Source organism: Carcharodon carcharias, chromosome X (genome assembly GCF_017639515.1).
Source record: "Carcharodon carcharias isolate sCarCar2 chromosome X, sCarCar2.pri, whole genome shotgun sequence".
Lineage (NCBI taxonomy): Eukaryota > Metazoa > Chordata > Chondrichthyes > Lamniformes > Lamnidae > Carcharodon > Carcharodon carcharias.
The window spans coordinates 23,444,202-23,461,768 of NC_054507.1; the positions used below are offsets into that span (position 1 = coordinate 23,444,202).

Below are 17,567 nucleotides of genomic sequence, written 5' to 3' on the forward strand. Positions count from 1 at the left end.
CACTGTACCCAGAGAGACTGGTGTGGGGCATAGGCAGGGCTGCATTGTACCCAGAGACACTGGTGTGGCGCGCAGTCAAGGCTGCACTGTACCTGGACAGACTGGTGTGGGGTGCAGGCAGGGCTACATTGTACGAGAGAGACTGGTGTGAGGCGCAGGCAGTGCTGCACCGTACCCAGAGAGACTGGTGTGAGGCGCAGGCAGTTCTGCACCGTACCCAGAGAGACTGGTGCGAGGCCCAGGCAGGGCTGCATTGTACCTGGACAGAGTGGTGTGGGGCGCAGGCAGGGCTGCATTGTACCCCGACAGACTGGTGTGGAGCGCAGGCAGGGCTGCACCGTACCTAGAGAGACTGGTGTGGGGCACAGGCAGGGCTGCATTGTACCCGGAGAGACCGGTGTGGGGCGCAGGCAGGGGTGCACCGTACCCAGAGAGAGTGGTGTGGGGCACAGACAGGGCTGCAATGTACCCAGAGAGACTGGGGTGGGGCACAGACAGGGCTGCATTGTACCCAGAGAGACTGGGGGGGGCGCAGGCAGGGCTGCACCGTACCCAGAGAGACTGGTGTGAGGCGCAGGCAGTGCTGCACTGTACCTGGACAGACAGGTGTGGGGCGCAGGCAGGGTTGCACCGTACCTGGACAGACAGGTGTGGGCGCAGGCAGGGCTGCACTGTACCTGGACAGACTGGTGTGGGGTGCAGGCAGGGCTGCACTGTACCCAGAGAGACTGGTGTGGGGCGCCGACAGGGCTGTACCTTACCCAGAGAGACTGGTGTGGGGCGCCGACAGGGCTGCACCTTACCCAGAGAGACTGGTGTGGGGCACACGCAGGGCTGCACTGTATCTGGACAGACTGGTGTCGGGCGCAGGCAGGGCTGTATTGTACCCGGAGAGACTGGTGTGGGGCGCAGGCAGGGCTGCACCGTACCCAGAGAGACTGGTGTGGGGCGCAGGCAGTGCTGCATTGTACCCAGAGAGACTGGTGTGGGGCGCAGGCAGGGCTGCACCGTACCCAGAGAGACTGGTGTAGGGCGCAGGCAGGGCTGCATTGTACCTGGACAGACTGCTGCGGAGCACAGGCAGGGCTGCATTGTACCCAGAGAGACTGGTGTGAGGCACAGGCAGGGCTGCATTTTACACAGAGAGACTGGTGTGGAGCGCAGGCAAGGCTGCACCGTACCCAGAGAGACTGGTGTGGGGCGCAGGCAGGTCTGCAACGTAACCAGAGAGGCTGGTGTGGGGCGCAGGCAGGGCTGCACTGTCCCTGGACAGACTGGTGTGGGGCGCAAGCAGGTCTGTACCATACCCAGAGAGACTGGTGTGGGGCACAGACAGGGCTGCACTGTACCTGGAGAGACTGGTGTGGGGCGCAGGCAGGGCTGCACCGTGCCCAGAGAGACTGGTGTGGGGCACAGACAGGGCTGCACTGTACACAGAGAGACTGGTGTGGGGCGCAGGCAGGGCTGCATTGTACCCAGAGAGACTGGTGTGGGACACAGACAGGGCTGCGCTGTCCCCAGAGAGACTGGTGTAGGGCGCACGCAGGGCTGCATTGTACCCAGAGAGACTGGTGTGGGACACAGACAGGGCTGCACTGTCCACAGAGAGACTGGTGTGGGGCGCACGCAGGGCTGCACTGTAGCTGGACAGACTGGTGTGGGGCGCAAGCAGGTCTGCACCATACCCAGAGAGACTGCTGTGGTGCGCAGGCAGGGGTGCACCATACCCAGAAGACTGGTGTGGGGCGCAGCCAGTGCTGCATTGTACACAGAGAGACTGGTGTGAGGCGCAAGCAATGCTGCACTGTATCTGGACAGACTGGTGTGGGGCGCAGGCAGGGCTGCACCGTACCCAGAGAGACTGCTGTGGGGCGCAGGCAGTGCTGCACTGTACCTGGACAGAGAGGTGTGGGGCAGAGACAGGGCTGCATTGTACCCAGAAAGACTGGTGTGGGGCGCAGGCAGGGCTGCACTGTACCCAGAGAGACTGGTGTGGGGCGCAGGCAGGGCTGCATTGTACCCAGAGAGACTGGTGTGGGACACAGGCAGGGCTGCACTGTACCCAGAGAGACTGGTGTGGGGCATAGGCAGGGCTGCATTGTACCCAGAGACACTGGTGTGGCGCGCAGTCAAGGCTGCACTGTACCTGGACAGACTGGTGTGGGGTGCAGGCAGGGCTACATTGTACGAGAGAGACTGGTGTGAGGCGCAGGCAGTGCTGCACCGTACCCAGAGAGACAGGTGTGAGGCGCAGGCAGTTCTGCACCGTACCCAGAGAGACTGGTGCGAGGCCCAGGCAGGGCTGCATTGTACCTGGACAGAGTGGTGTGGGGCGCAGGCAGGGCTGCATTGTACCCCGACAGACTGGTGTGGAGCGCAGGCAGGGCTGCACCGTACCTAGAGAGACTGGTGTGGGGCACAGGCAGGTCTGCATTGTACCCGGAGAGACCGGTGTGGGGCGCAGGCAGGGGTGCACCGTACCCAGAGAGAGTGGTGTGGGGCACAGACAGGGCTGCAATGTACCCAGAGAGACTGGGGTGGGGCACAGACAGGGCTGCATTGTACCCAGAGAGACTGGGGGGGGCGCAGGCAGGGCTGCACCGTACCCAGAGAGACTGGTGTGAGGCGCAGGCAGTGCTGCACTGTACCTGGACAGACAGGTGTGGGGCGCAGGCAGGGTTGCACCGTACCTGGACAGACAGGTGTGGGCGCAGGCAGGGCTGCACTGTACCTGGACAGACTGGTGTGGGGTGCAGGCAGGGCTGCACTGTACCCAGAGAGACTGGTGTGGGGCGCCGAGAGGGCTGTACCTTACCCAGAGAGACTGGTGTGGGGCACACGCAGGGCTGCACTGTATCTGGACAGACTGGTGTCGGGCGCAGGCAGGGCTGTATTGTACCCGGAGAGACTGGTGTGGGGCGCAGGCAGGGCTGCACCGTACCCAGAGAGACTGGTGTGGGGCGCAGGCAGTGCTGCATTTTACCCAGAGAGACTGGTGTGGGGCGAGGGCAGGGCTGCACCGTACCCAGAGAGACTGGTGTAGGGCGCAGGCAGGGCTGCATTGTACCTGGACAGACTGCTGCGGAGCACAGGCAGGGCTGCATTGTACCCAGAGAGACTGGTGTGAGGCACAGGCAGGGCTGCATTTTACCCAGAGAAACTGGTGTGGAGCGCAGGGAAGGCTGCACCGTACCCAGAGAGACTGGTGTGGGGCGCAGGCAGGGCTGCAACGTAACCAGAGAGGCTGGTGTGGGGCGCAGGCAGGGCTGCACCGTACCCAGAGAGACTGGTGTGGGGCGCAGGCAAGGCTGCACTGTAACTGGACAGACTGGTGTGGGGCGCATGCAGGTCTGTACCATACCCAGGGAGACTGGTGTGGGGCACAGACAGGGCTGCACTGTACTTGGAGAGACTGGTGTGGGGCACAGGCAGGGCTGCACCGTGCCCAGAGAGACTGGTGTGGGGCACAGACAGGGCTGCACTGTACACAGAGAGACTGGTGTGGGGCGCAGGCAGGGCTGCATTGTACCCAGAGAGACTGGTGTGGGACACAAACAGGGCTGCGCTGTCCCCAGAGAGACTGGTGTAGGGCGCACGCAGGGCTGCATTGTACCCAGAGAGACTGGTGTGGGACACAGACAGGGCTGCACTGTCCACAGAGAGACTGGTGTGGGGCGCACGCAGGGCTGCACCATACCCAGAGAGACTGCTGTGGTGCGCAGGCAGGGCTGCACCATACCCAGAAGACTGGTGTGGGGCGCAGCCAGTGCTGCATTGTACACAGAGAGACTGGTGTGAGGCGCAAGCAATGCTGCACTGTACCTGGACAGACTGGTGTGGGGCGCAGGCAGGGCTGCACCGTACCCAGAGAGACTGCTGTGGGGCGCAGGCAGTGCTGCACTGTACCTGGACAGAGAGGTGTGGGGCAGAGACAGGGCTGCATTGTACCCAGAAAGACTGGTGTGGGGCGCAGGCAGGGCTGCACTGTATCCAGAGAGACTGGTGTGGGGCACAGACAGGGCTGCAAGTTTCCCTGAGAGACTGGTGTGAGGCACAGGCAGGGCTGCATTGTACCCAGAGAGACTGGTGTGAGGCACAGACAGGGCTGCATTGTACCCAGAGAGACTGGTGTGAGGCACAGGAAGTGCTGCACTGTACCCAGAGAGACTGGAGTGGGGCGCAGGCAGGGCTACACTGTACCTGGACAGACTGGTGTGGGGCGCAGGCAGGGCTGAACCATACCCAGAGAGACTGGTGTGGGGCACAGGCAGGGCTGCACAGTACCTGGACAGACTGGTGTGGGGTGCAGGCAGGGCTGCACCATACCCAGAGAGACTGTTGTGGGGCACAGGCAGGGCTGCATTGTACCCAGAGAGACTGTTGTGGGGCACAGGCAGTGCTGCAATGTACCCAGAGAGACTGGTGTGGGGCGCAGACAGGGCTGCATTGTGCACAGGGAGACTGGTGTGAGGCGCAGGCAGGGCTGCATTGTACCCAGAGAGACAGGTGTGGGGCGCAGGAAGGGCTGCACCGTACCCAGGGAGACTGGAGTGGGGCGCAGGCAGGGCTGCATTGTACCCAGAGAGACTGGTGAGGGGCACAGGCAGGGCTTCATTGTACCTGGACAGAATGGTGTGGGGCGCAGGCAGGGCTGCACCATACCCAGAGATATTGTTGTGGGGCAAAGGCAGGGCTGCATTGTACCCAGACAGACTGGTGTGGGTCGCTGGCAGGGCTGCACTGTACCCAGAGAGACTGGTGTGGGGCGCAGGCAGGGCTGCATTGTACCCAGAGAGACTGGTGTGGGGCACAGGCAGGGCTGCACTGTACCCAGAGACACTGGTGTGGGGCGCAGTCAAGGCTGCACTGTACCTGGACAGAGTGGTGTGGGGTGCAGACAGGGCTGCATTGTACGAGAGAGACTGGTGTGAGGCGCAGGCAGTGCTGCACCGTACCCAGAGAGACTGGTGCGAGGCGCAGGCAGGGCTGCATTGTACCTGGACAGACTGGTGTGGGGCGCAGGCAGGGCTTCATTGTACCCCGACAGACTGGTGTGGAGCGCAGGCAGGGCTGCACCGTACCTAGAGAGACTGGTGTGGGGCACAGGCAGGGCTGCACTGTACCCCGACAGACTGGTGTGGAGCGCAGGCAGGGCTGTATTGTACCCGGAGAGACTGGTGTGGGGCGCAGGCAGGGCTGCACCGTACCCATAGAGTGGTGTGGGGCGCAGGCAGTGCTGCATTGTACCCAGAGAGACTGGTGTGAGGCGCAGGCCGCAGGCAGGAATGCACTGTACCTGGACAGACTGGTATGGAGCGCAGGCAGGGCTGCAACGTACCCAGAGAGACTGGTGTGAGGCACAGGCAGGGCTGCATTGTACCCAGAGAGACTGGTGTGGAGCGCAGGCAGGGCTGCATTGTACCCAGAGAGACTGGTCTGGGGCGCAGGCAGGGCTGCACTGTACCTGGACAGACTGGTGTGGGGCGCAGGCAGGGCTGCATTGTACCCAGAGAGACTGCTGTGAGGCACAGGCAGTGCTGCACTGTACCCAGAGAGACTGGAATGGGGCGCAGGCAGGGCTACACTGTACCGGGACAGACTGGTGTGGGGCGCAGGCAGGGCTGAACCATACCCAGAGAGACTGGTGTGGGGCACAGGCAGGGCTGCACAGTACCTGGACAGACTGGTGTGGGGCGCAGGCAGGGCTGCACCATACCCAGAGAGACTGGTGTGGGGCACAGGCAGGGCTGCATTGTACCCAGAGAGACTGGTGTGGGGCGCAGACAGGGCTGCAATGTACCCAGAGAGACTGGTGTGGGGCGCAGACAGGGCTGCATTGTACCCAGGGAGACTGGTGTGGGGCACAGGAAGGGCTGCATTGTACCCAGAGACACTGGTGTGGGGCGCAGTCAAGGCTGCACTGTACCTGGACAGAGTGGTGTGGGGTGCAGACAGGGCTGCATTGTACGAGAGAGACTGGTGTGAGGCGCAGGCAGTGCTGCACCGTACCCAGAGAGACTGGTGCGAGGCGCAGGCAGGGCTGCATTGTACCTGGACAGACTGGTGTGGGGCGCAGGCAGGGCTTCATTGTACCCCGACAGACTGGTGTGGAGCGCAGGCAGGGCTGCACCGTACCTAGAGAGACTGGTGTGGGGCACAGGCAGGGCTGCACTGTACCCGACAGACTGGTGTGGAGCGCAGGCAGGGCTGTATTGTACCCGGAGAGACTGGTGTGGGGTGCAGGCAGGGCTGCACTGTACCCATAGAGAGTGGTGTGGGGCGCAGGCAGTGCTGCATTGTACCCAGAGAGACTGGTGTGAGGCGCAGGCCGCAGGCAGGAATGCACTGTACCTGGACAGACTGGTATGGAGCGCAGGCAGGGCTGCAACGTACCCAGAGAGACTGGTGTGAGGCACAGGTAGGGCTGCATTGTACCCAGAGAGACTGGTGTGGAGCGCAGGCAGGGCTGCATTGTACCCAGAGAGACTGGTCTGGGGCGCAGGCAGGGCTGCACTGTACCTGGACAGACTGGTGTGGGGCGCAGGCAGGGCTGCATTTTACCCAGAGAGACTGCTGTGAGGCACAGGCAGTGCTGCACTGTACCCAGAGAGACTGGAGTGGGGCACAGGCAGGGCTGCACAGTACCTGGACAGACTGGTGTGGGGCGCAGGCAGGGCTGCACCATACCCAGAGAGACTGGTCTGGGGCACAGGCAGGGCTGCATTGTACCCAGAGAGACTGGTGTGGGGCGCAGGCAGGGCTGCATTGTACCCAGAGAGACTGGTGTGGGGCACAGGCAGGGCTTCATTGTAACTGGACAGACTGGTGTGGGGCGCAGGCAGGGCTGCACCATACCCAGAGATATTGTTGTGGGGCAAAGGCAGGGCTGCATTGTACCCAGACAGACTGGTGTGGGTCGCTGGCAGGGCTGCACTGTACCCAGAGAGACTGGTGTGGGGCGCAGGCAGGGCTGCATTGTACCCAGAGAGACTGGTGTGGGGCACAGGCAGGGCTGCACTGTACCCAGAGACACTGGTGTGGGGCGCAGTCAAGGCTGCACTGTACCTGGACAGAGTGGTGTGGGGTGCAGACAGGGCTGCATTGTACGAGAGAGACTGGTGTGAGGCGCAGGCAGTGCTGCACCGTACCCAGAGAGACTGGTGCGAGGCGCAGGCAGGGCTGCATTGTACCTGGACAGACTGGTGTGGGGCGCAGGCAGGGCTTCATTGTACCCCGACAGACTGGTGTGGAGCGCAGGCAGGGCTGCACCGTACCTAGAGAGACTGGTGTGGGGCACAGGCAGGGCTGCACTGTACCCCGACAGACTGGTGTGGAGCGCAGGCAGGGCTGTATTGTACCCGGAGAGACTGGTGTGGGGCGCAGGCAGGGCTGCACCGTACCCATAGAGAGTGGTGTGGGGCGCAGGCAGTGCTGCATTGTACCCAGAGAGACTGGTGTGAGGCGCAGGCCGCAGGCAGGAATGCACTGTACCTGGACAGACTGGTATGGAGCGCAGGCAGGGCTGCAACGTACCCAGAGAGACTGGTGTGAGGCACAGGCAGGGCTGCATTGTACCCAGAGAGACTGGTGTGGAGCGCAGGCAGGGCTGCATTGTACCCAGAGAGACTGGTCTGGGGCGCAGGCAGGGCTGCACTGTACCTGGACAGACTGGTGTGGGGCGCAGGCAGGGCTGCATTGTACCCAGAGAGACTGCTGTGAGGCACAGGCAGTGCTGCACTGTACCCAGAGAGACTGGAATGGGGCGCAGGCAGGGCTACACTGTACCGGGACAGACTGGTGTGGGGCGCAGGCAGGGCTGAACCATACCCAGAGAGACTGGTGTGGGGCACAGGCAGGGCTGCACAGTACCTGGACAGACTGGTGTGGGGCGCAGGCAGGGCTGCACCATACCCAGAGAGACTGGTGTGGGGCACAGGCAGGGCTGCATTGTACCCAGAGAGACTGGTGTGGGGCGCAGACAGGGCTGCAATGTACCCAGAGAGACTGGTGTGGGGCGCAGACAGGGCTGCATTGTACCCAGGGAGACTGGTGTGGGGCACAGGAAGGGCTGCATTGTACCCAGAGACACTGGTGTGGGGCGCAGTCAAGGCTGCACTGTACCTGGACAGAGTGGTGTGGGGTGCAGACAGGGCTGCATTGTACGAGAGAGACTGGTGTGAGGCGCAGGCAGTGCTGCACCGTACCCAGAGAGACTGGTGCGAGGCGCAGGCAGGGCTGCATTGTACCTGGACAGACTGGTGTGGGGCGCAGGCAGGGCTTCATTGTACCCCGACAGACTGGTGTGGAGCGCAGGCAGGGCTGCACCGTACCTAGAGAGACTGGTGTGGGGCACAGGCAGGGCTGCACTGTACCCGACAAACTGGTGTGGAGCGCAGGCAGGGCTGTATTGTACCCGGAGAGACTGGTGTGGGGTGCAGGCAGGGCTGCACTGTACCCATAGAGAGTGGTGTGGGGCGCAGGCAGTGCTGCATTGTACCCAGAGAGACTGGTGTGAGGCGCAGGCCGCAGGCAGGAATGCACTGTACCTGGACAGACTGGTATGGAGCGCAGGCAGGGCTGCAACGTACCCAGAGAGACTGGTGTGAGGCACAGGCAGGGCTGCATTGTACCCAGAGAGACTGGTGTGGAGCGCAGGCAGGGCTGCATTGTACCCAGAGAGACTGGTCTGGGGCGCAGGCAGGGCTGCACTGTACCTGGACAGACTGGTGTGGGGCGCAGGCAGGGCTGCATTTTACCCAGAGAGACTGCTGTGAGGCACAGGCAGTGCTGCACTGTACCCAGAGAGACTGGAGTGGGGCACAGGCAGGGCTGCACAGTACCTGGACAGACTGGTGTGGGGCGCAGGCAGGGCTGCACCATACCCAGAGAGACTGGTCTGGGGCACAGGCAGGGCTGCATTGTACCCAGAGAGACTGGTGTGGGGCGCAGGCAGGGCTGCATTGTACCCAGAGAGACTGGTGTGGGGCACAGGCAGGGCTTCATTGTAACTGGACAGACTGGTGTGGGGCGCAGGCAGGGCTGCACCATACCCAGAGATACTGGTGTGGGGCACAGGCAGGGCTGCATTGTACCCAGACAGACTGGTGTGGGGCGCTGGCAGGGCTGCACTGTACCCAGAGAGACTGGTGTGGGGCGCAGGCAGGGCTGCATTGTACCCAGAGAGACTGGTGTGGGGCACAGGCAGGGCTGCACTGTACCCAGAGAGACTGGTGTGGGGCGCAGTCAAGGCTGCACTGCACCTGGACAGACTGGTGTGGGGCACAGACAGGGCTGCACTGTACCTGGACAGACTGGTGTGGGGCGCAGGCAGGGCTGCATTGTATCCAGAGAGACTGGTGTGAGGCACAGGCAGGGCTGCATTGTACCCAGAGAGACTGGTGTGGGGCGCAGACAGGGCTGCACTGTACCTGGACAGACTGGTGTGGGGCGCAGGCAGGGCTGCACTGTACCTGGACAGACTGGTGTGGGGCGCAGTCAGGGCTGCACTGTACCCAGAGAGACTGGTGTGAGTCGCAGGCAGGGCTTCATTGTACCTGGACAGACTGGTGTGGGGCGCAGGCAGGGCTGCACCATACCCAGAGATACTGGTGTGGGGCACAGGCAGGGCTGCATTGTACCCAGACAGACTGGTGTGGGGCGCAGGCAGGGCTGCACTGTACCCAGAGAGACTGGTGTGGGGCGCAGGCAGGGCTGCATTGTACCCAGAGAGACTGGTGTGGGGCGCAGTCAAGGCTGCACTGTACCTGGACAGACTGGTGTGGGGTGCAGGCAGGGCTGCATTGTACCCAGAGAGACTGGTGTGAGGCGCAGGCAGGACTGCACTGTACCTGGACAGACTGGTGTGGAGCGCAGGCAGGGCTGCAACGTACCCAGAGAGACTGGTGTGAGGCACAGGCAGGGCTGCATTGTACCCAGAGAGACTGGTGTGGAGCGCAGGCAGGGCTGCATTGTACCCAGAGAGACTGGTCTGGGGCGCAGGCAGGTCTGCACTGTACCTGGACAGACTGGTGTGGGGCGCAGGCAGGGCTGCACCATACCCAGAGAGACTGGTGTGGGGCAAAGGGAGGGCTGCATTGTACCCAGAGAGACTGTTGTGGGGCGCAGGCAGGGCTGCATTGTACCCAGAGAGACTGGTGTGGGGCGCAGACAGGGCTGCAATGTACCCAGAGAGACTGGTGTGGGGCGCAGACAGGGCTGCATTGTACCCAGGGAGACTGGTGTTAGGCGCAGGGAGGGCTGCATTGTACCCAGAGAGACAGGTGTGGGGCGCAGGAAGGGCGGCACCGTACCCAGGGAGACTGGAGTGGGGCGCAGGCAGGGCTGCATTGTACCCAGAGAGACTGGTGTGGGGCACAGGCAGGGCTTCATTGTAACTGGACAGACTGGTGTGGGGCGCAGGCAGGGCTGCACCATACCCAGAGATACTGGTGTGGGGCACAGGCAGGGCTGCATTGTACCCAGACAGACTGGTGTGGGGCGCTGGCAGTGCTGCACTGTACCCAGAGAGACTGGTGTGGGGCGCAGGCAGGGCTGCATTGTACCCAGAGAGACTGGTGTGGGGCACAGGCAGGGCTGCACTGTACCCAGAGAGACTGGTGTGGGGCGCAGTCAAGGCTGCACTGTAGCTGGACAGACTGGTGTGGGGCACAGACAGGGCTGCACTGTACCTGGACAGACTGGTGTGGGGCGCAGGCAGGGCTGCATTGTATCCAGAGAGACTGGTGTGAGGCACAGGCAGGGCTGCATTGTACCCAGAGAGACTGGTGTGGGGCGCAGGCAGGGCTGCACTGTACCTGGACAGATTGGTGTGGGGCGCAGGCAGGGCTGCACTGTACCTGGACAGACTGGTGTGGGGCGCAGGCAGGGCTGCACTGTACCCAGAGAGACTGGTGTGAGTCGCAGGCAGGGCTTCATTGTACCTGGACAGACTGGTGTGGGGCGCAGGCAGGGCTGCACCATACCCAGAGATACTGGTGTGGGGCACAGGCAGGGCTGCATTGTACCCAGACAGACTGGTGTGGGGCGCTGGCAGGGCTGCACTGTACCCAGAGAGACTGGTGTGGGGCGCAGGCAGGGCTGCATTGTACCCAGAGAGACTGGTGTGGGGCACAGGCAGGGCTTCATTGTACCTGGACAGACTGGTGTGGGGCACAGGCAGGGCTGCACCATACCCAGATAGACTGGTGTGGGGTGCTGGCAGGGCTGTACTGTACCCAGAGAGACTGGTGTGGGGCACAGGCAGGGCTGTATTGTACCCAGCGAGACTGGCGTGGAGCGCAGGCAGGGCTGCAACGTACCCAGAGAGACTGGTGTGGGGCACAGGGAGGGCTGCACTGTACCTGAACAGACTGGTGTGGGGCGCAGGCAGGGCTGCACTGTACCTGGACACACTGGTGTGGGGCGTAGCCAGGGCTGCACCATACCCAGAGAGCCTGGTGTGAGTCACAGGCAGGGCTGCATTGTACCCAGAGAGACTGGTGTGGGGCACAGACAGGGCTGCATGTTTCCCAGAGAGACTGGTGTGGGGCGCAGGCAGGACTGCACTGTACCTGGACAGACTGGTGTGGAGCGCAGACAGGGTTGCACTGTACCTGGACAGACTGGTGTGGGGCGCAGGCAGGGCTGCATTGTACCTGGACAGACTGGTGTGGAGCGCAGGCAGGGCTGCACCGTACCCAGAGAGACTGGTGTGGGGCGCAGGCAGGGCTGCACTGTACCTGGACAGACTGGTGTGGAGCGCAGGCAGGGCTGCACTGTATCCAGAGAGACTGGTGTGATGCGCAGACAGGGCTGCACCGTACCCAGAGAGACTGGTGTGAGGCGCAGGCAGTGCTGCACAGTACCCAGAGAGACTGGTGTGGGGCGCAGACAGGGCTGCACCGTACCCAGAGAGACTGGTGGGAGCCGCAGGCAGGGCAGCATTGTACCCAGAGAGACTGGTGTGGGGCGCAGGCAGGGCAGCACCATACCCAGAGAGACTGGTGTGGGGCACAGGCAGGGCTGCACTGTACCTGGACAGACTGGTGTGGGGCACAGACAGGGCTGCACTGTACCTGGACAGACTGGTGTGGGGCGCAGGCAGGGCTGCAACGTACCCAGAGAGACTGGTGTGAGGCACAGGCAGGGCTGCATTGTACCCAGAGAGACTGGTGTGGAGCGCAGGCAGGGCTGCATTGTACCCAGAGAGACTGGTGTGGGGCGCAGGCAGGGCTGCACTGTACCTGGACAGACTGGTGTGGGGCGCAGGCAGGGCTGCACTGTACCTGGACAGACTGGTGTGGGGCGCAGCCAGGGCTGCACCATACCCAGAGAGACTGGTGTGAGTCGCAGGCAGGGCTGCATTGTACCCAGAGAGACTGGTGTGGGGCACAGACAGGGCTGCATGTTTCCCAGAGGGACTGGTGTGGGGCGCTGGCAGGGTTGCACTGTACCCAGAGAGACTGGTGCGGGGTACTGGCAGGGCTGCACTGTACCTGGACAGACTGGTGTGGGGCGCAGGCAGGGCTGCATTGTACCTGGACAGACTGGTGTGGAGCACAGGCAGGGCTGCACCGTACCCAAAGAGACTGGTGTGGGGCACTGGCAGGTCTGCACTGTACCTGGACAGACTGGTGTGGAGCGCAGGCAGGGCTGCACTGTATCCAGAGACTGGTGTGAGGCGCAGACAGGGCTGCACCGTACCCAGAGAGACTGGTGTGGGGCGCAGACAGGGCTGCACCGTACCCAGAGAGACTGGTGTGGGGCACAGACAGGGCTGCATTGTACCCAAAGAGACTGGTGTGGGGCACAGGCAGGGCTGCATTGTACCCAGAGAGACTGGTGCGAGGCGCAGGCAGGGCTGCACTGTACCTGGACAGACTGGTGTGGAGCGCAGGCAGGGCTGCACCGTACCCAGAGAGACTGGTGTGGGGCGCAGACAGGGCTGCACTGTACCCAGAGAGACTGGTGTGGTACGCAGGTAGGGCTGCACTGTACCCAGGGAGACTGGTGTGGGGCGCAGGCAGTGCTGCATTGTACCAGAGAGACTGGTGTGGGGCGCAGGCAGGGCTGCATTGTACCAGAGAGACTGATTTTGTGCGCATGCAGGGCTGCATTGTACCAGAGAGACTGGTGTGCGGCGCAGGCAGGGCTGCACTGTACCTGGACAGACTGGTGTGGGCGCAGGCAGGGCTGCACCATACCCAGAGAGACTGGTGTGGGGCGCAGGCATGCTGCACTATACCTGGACAGACTGGTGTGGGGCACAGGCAGGGCTGCACCATACCCAGAGATACTGGTGTGGGGCGTAAGCAGGGCTGCATTGTACCCAGAAAGACTAGACTGGAAAAGTGGGGGTGGGGGTGTGCAGGAAATAGGCAGTCATGCGAGGGTGGGAGGTGAGGTGTGGGTTTCTGATGACCAAGAAAGCAAGTGAGGGAGGCAGAGGAATGACTTAGGGGCAGGTGGGGTTATGAGGAACAAGGGAAGGGAGGGCTAGCATACAGAGGAATGACTGGGACTGGGGAACTGGAGCCCAATGTGGAAGGGGTGGACACTGACTCATGAGGGGGGTTGGGTGGGGACTAATTTTTGTTGAGATGGAGGGGCTCCACAATCATTCATGACTGGGGGAGGGAGTGGTTTGATGGAACCAGGATGGTAAGTGACAGTCATTCACGTAGTCACGTCTCTTCGGACTACATTGTCAGGGTGGGAAATCAAAGTCAGTCCTGGGGCTATGTGTGCCATGCCACACCATGGACCCGGTCCAGGGAGGGAGAAGGCCTGTCCACGCTGCAAGGGTGGTGCACAGAATGGTGTGCAGGGTGTGGTCAGTGCCTCACACATGACGGTCCCGGGGTTGCGTTGCACAGTTCTGGGCTGCAGATGGTATTGTCATGGTCAGGGGAGGCATCTGTAGCCTGAGAATGGGGAACGCATAATATAAGGGGGTGGGGGGGCAGACCCAAAGTTCTGGTGGGGGTGGTCTCAGTACATGACGGTACAGACGGCCTCGAGATGGGGAGGGGTGAGGTCCACATGGGACATAGTTTCATTGACAGTGATGAGTTCAGGGGGAAGGGCAGGAATGTCCACAATGATTGCAGTGGACTCTAGGGTTTCTGGGGGCGGCTGCAGGGTGACCGGAGGGAGGTCTACCTGTATATCATGGGGTTCTAGGATGATCGAAGGGACTTCCACGGTGACAAGGGGAGGTTGGAAGCTGGTCTCCAGGTAAAAGTGCAGCATTACCATGTTGACTGCCCAGTGGAATGATGCAGTTAAAAAAGACCCTTAGAAAGAATTGCTAGGGGAGGGGTCAGAGGCAGTGTGAGAGGAGTCGATGGTTGGACTCATGGGCCCATTCAAGAGGCACCCTAATTCTTTGTACATGAGCGCATCACAAGCAAGGCTCAGCTGAAAACAGTCGTGAAGACTTATTGAAAAGGTAATGAATCGGGAACCCTCAATCATGGTATGCTTTGACACGATAACACACTAGGTCTTAGGGTCACATTTGGGTTTGTGTCATTGAGCCTTTTGCTGTCAGAGGAATGTGAGAAGTGAAGAGGGATCACACCATTAAAGGAGTACAGCGGCAGGAAATAAACCATATGCAAGATGCTCCAATGAGACCCTGCACATCGCACTGTGGAATAGACATGGCTTCCAGGGCACAAGGCTTCCAAACATTCAAAATGTGCAAGGCATGGGTGAATTCAAATCAAAATGCAGCAGTCTGACAGTGCCTTGGATGAGTCTGAAATCACATGGCTGTGCTCAACCCTCTCCAACCCTATTTGTGATGGTGCTGTCAAGTTGCTGGGGGGGGATTAATAGACACATATGATCCTTGAGTTAGCTCCTCAGGTGCAAAGGTGGAACTGGGAATGGCACGTATCTAATGAGCACAGCCTAAGGGCTTCACATTGGATTCCAGCCTTGGAGTGGGAAGTTTATCCTTGCAGGCTAAGCTACATTCATGTGTTTGATCTACTTGTCCACAGGAAGGAGGAGGAGTCCAGAATGGAAGCTACAGACAATGCTGCCTTCTTGATAGCTGTGTTCAGAATAAGGAGGAAAAGAAGGGCCCGTTGCTGTCTGGCAGGGATTAGAGAAGACCCTTGGCCTGAGGTGCATGGCCCAGCGGGGCCCCAGGAAGCCCCAGAGGCTGAGGAAGTGAGACCTATGCCATGGAGGCGATTGGCACGAATCAGGCTGTACCAAAGAAGACTGTCATACTTGAAGATGACTGAGAGAGAGTGCCATACATGTCAAGGGATGTGGTGGCTCACATCTGCCACATTCTTAGGGAGGATCTGGCGCCACATTGACTGGGAGGCCATCTTTTGCCAGTGGCTGTAAAGGTGACCGTTGCACTCAAATTTTTTTGCAAGGGGCTCGTTCCAAGGATCCACTGGGTACTTATGCGACATATCTCTGCCCTCCAGGCATAAATGTATGGGGGAAATTATTATGCCCTTTACAGTAAGGCACGTCATTAATCAGTTCACAATGGATGAAGCCAGCCAGGCTGCTGGATTTCAGGGACTTGTGGCGATCTCCAGCTTCACACATGTGCAGGCTGCCACAGATTGCACACGTCGCTTTAAGAGCTCCGTGGCAGCAGCCACTGATTTTCATCAACAGAAAAGGATTCTACTCCCTCAACATGCAGCTGGTATGCAATCTTAAGAAAATCATGCATGTTTATGCCAGATACCTAGGAGTTCTCACGACTCCGACATCCTGAGTCACTCCCAAGTGCCACAGATCTTTGAGGGCCCACGGCACTTACTGGGTTGGCTGCCAGGTGATAAGGGGTACCTGTAGAAGACTTGGCTTATAGGAACATAGGTGCAGGAGCAGGCCATTCAGCCCATTGAGCCTGCTCTGTCATTCAATATGATCATGACTGATCATCCATTTCAATGTCTTTTTCCCCACACTATCCCCATATCCCTTTACATTGGTATTTAGAAGTCTGTCAATCTCTGCTTTAAACATACTCAGTGACTGCACTTCCACAGCCCTCTGGGGTAGAGAATTCCAAAGATTCACAACTCTGAGTAAAAAAATTACTCATCTCAATCCTAAGTGGCTTCCTCTTTATTTTGAAATTGTGTCCCCTGGTTCTAGACTCCTTAACCAGGGGAAACATCTTACCTGCATCTGCCCTGTCTTGCCTTATAAGTATTTTGTAGATCTCAATGAGATCACCTCCCATTCTTCAAAACTCTAGAGAACACAGGCCCAGTTTCCCCAATCTCTCTTCATAGGACAGTCCTGCCATCCCAGGAACAAGTCTGGTGAACCTTCAATGCACTCCCTCTGTGGCAATAGTATCCTTCCTAAGGTAAGGGGACCAAAACTGCACACACTACTCCAGGTACTGTCTAACCAAGCTTCTATACAATTGAAGCAAGACTTCACTATTCCTGTAACTCTTTCGAGTACAAACCTGTTTCCATCTGTTTCAGATGAAGTTACATAGTTTGCCATTGTGAGATTTGAACTCTTGACCTCAGGGTTACAAACCCAGTACCATAACCACTTGGCCATTTAGGCCTCACTATTCCAGTAACTCTTTCGAGTACAAACCTGTTTCCATCTGTTTCAGATGAAGTTACATTGTTTCATAGTTTGCCATTGTGAGATTTGAACTCTTGATCGTTGGGTTATAAACCCAGTACCATAACCACTTGGCTATTTAGGCCAAGCTCTCACTCACTATTCCTGTACTCAAATCCTCTTGTGATAAAGGCTAACATACCATTAGCTTTCCTAATTGCCTGCTGCACCTGCATATTAGCTTTCAATGACTTATTGACGAGGGGACCCAGGTCTACATTTTCTAATCACTTACTGTTTAAGAAATACCCTGCACATCTGTTCCTCCTACCAAAGTGGATAACCTCACATTTTTCCACATTATATTCCACCTGCCATGTTCTTGCTCACTCACTAAGTTTGTCCAAATCCCCTTGAAGCTACTTTGCGTCTTCCTCAGAACACACATTCTCATTTAGCTTTGTGTCATCCGCCAACTTGGAAAATTTCATTTGGCCCCCACATCCAAATCATTGATATATATTGTGAACAGCTGGGGCCCATGTACTGATCCTTGAGGTACCCCACTAGTCACAGCCTGCCAACATGAGAATGATCTGTTTATTCCTACTCTGTTTTCTGCCTGATAACCAATCCTTAATCCATGCCAGTATATTACCCCCTATCCCATGTGCTTTAATCTTGCTAACCAACCTCCTGTAGGGAGGACTTTATCAAAAGCTTTCAGGAAATCCAAGTACACTACGTCCACCAACTCCCCTTTATCAATTCTGTAACATCCTCAAAAAACTCCCAACAGGTTTGTCAAACATGATTTCCCATTCATAAATCCATGTTGACTATGCCCAATCAGATCATTATTATCCAAGTGTCCATTTATCACATCCTTTAGAATAGATTCTAGAATAGAATAGAATAGATTGCATTTTCCCTACTACTGCTGTAAGGTTAACAGGTCTGTAGTTCCCTGTTTTCTCTTTCATTCTCTTCTTAAA

At 59.2% G+C, this 17,567-nt stretch overlaps 1 protein-coding gene across 1 annotated transcript in view; it reads right to left on the minus strand.

The window, feature by feature from the left end:
- The window catches only part of LOC121273232 (electroneutral sodium bicarbonate exchanger 1-like), a 595,872-nt gene that overhangs the window by 301,377 nt on the left and 276,928 nt on the right, over window positions 1-17,567 (minus strand). Inside the window, exon 18 of the mRNA XM_041180250.1 lies at window positions 16,603-16,612. Within this exon, the coding sequence (XP_041036184.1) occupies window positions 16,603-16,612 (10 nt within the window). The remainder of the gene's footprint in view (window positions 1-16,602; window positions 16,613-17,567) is intronic.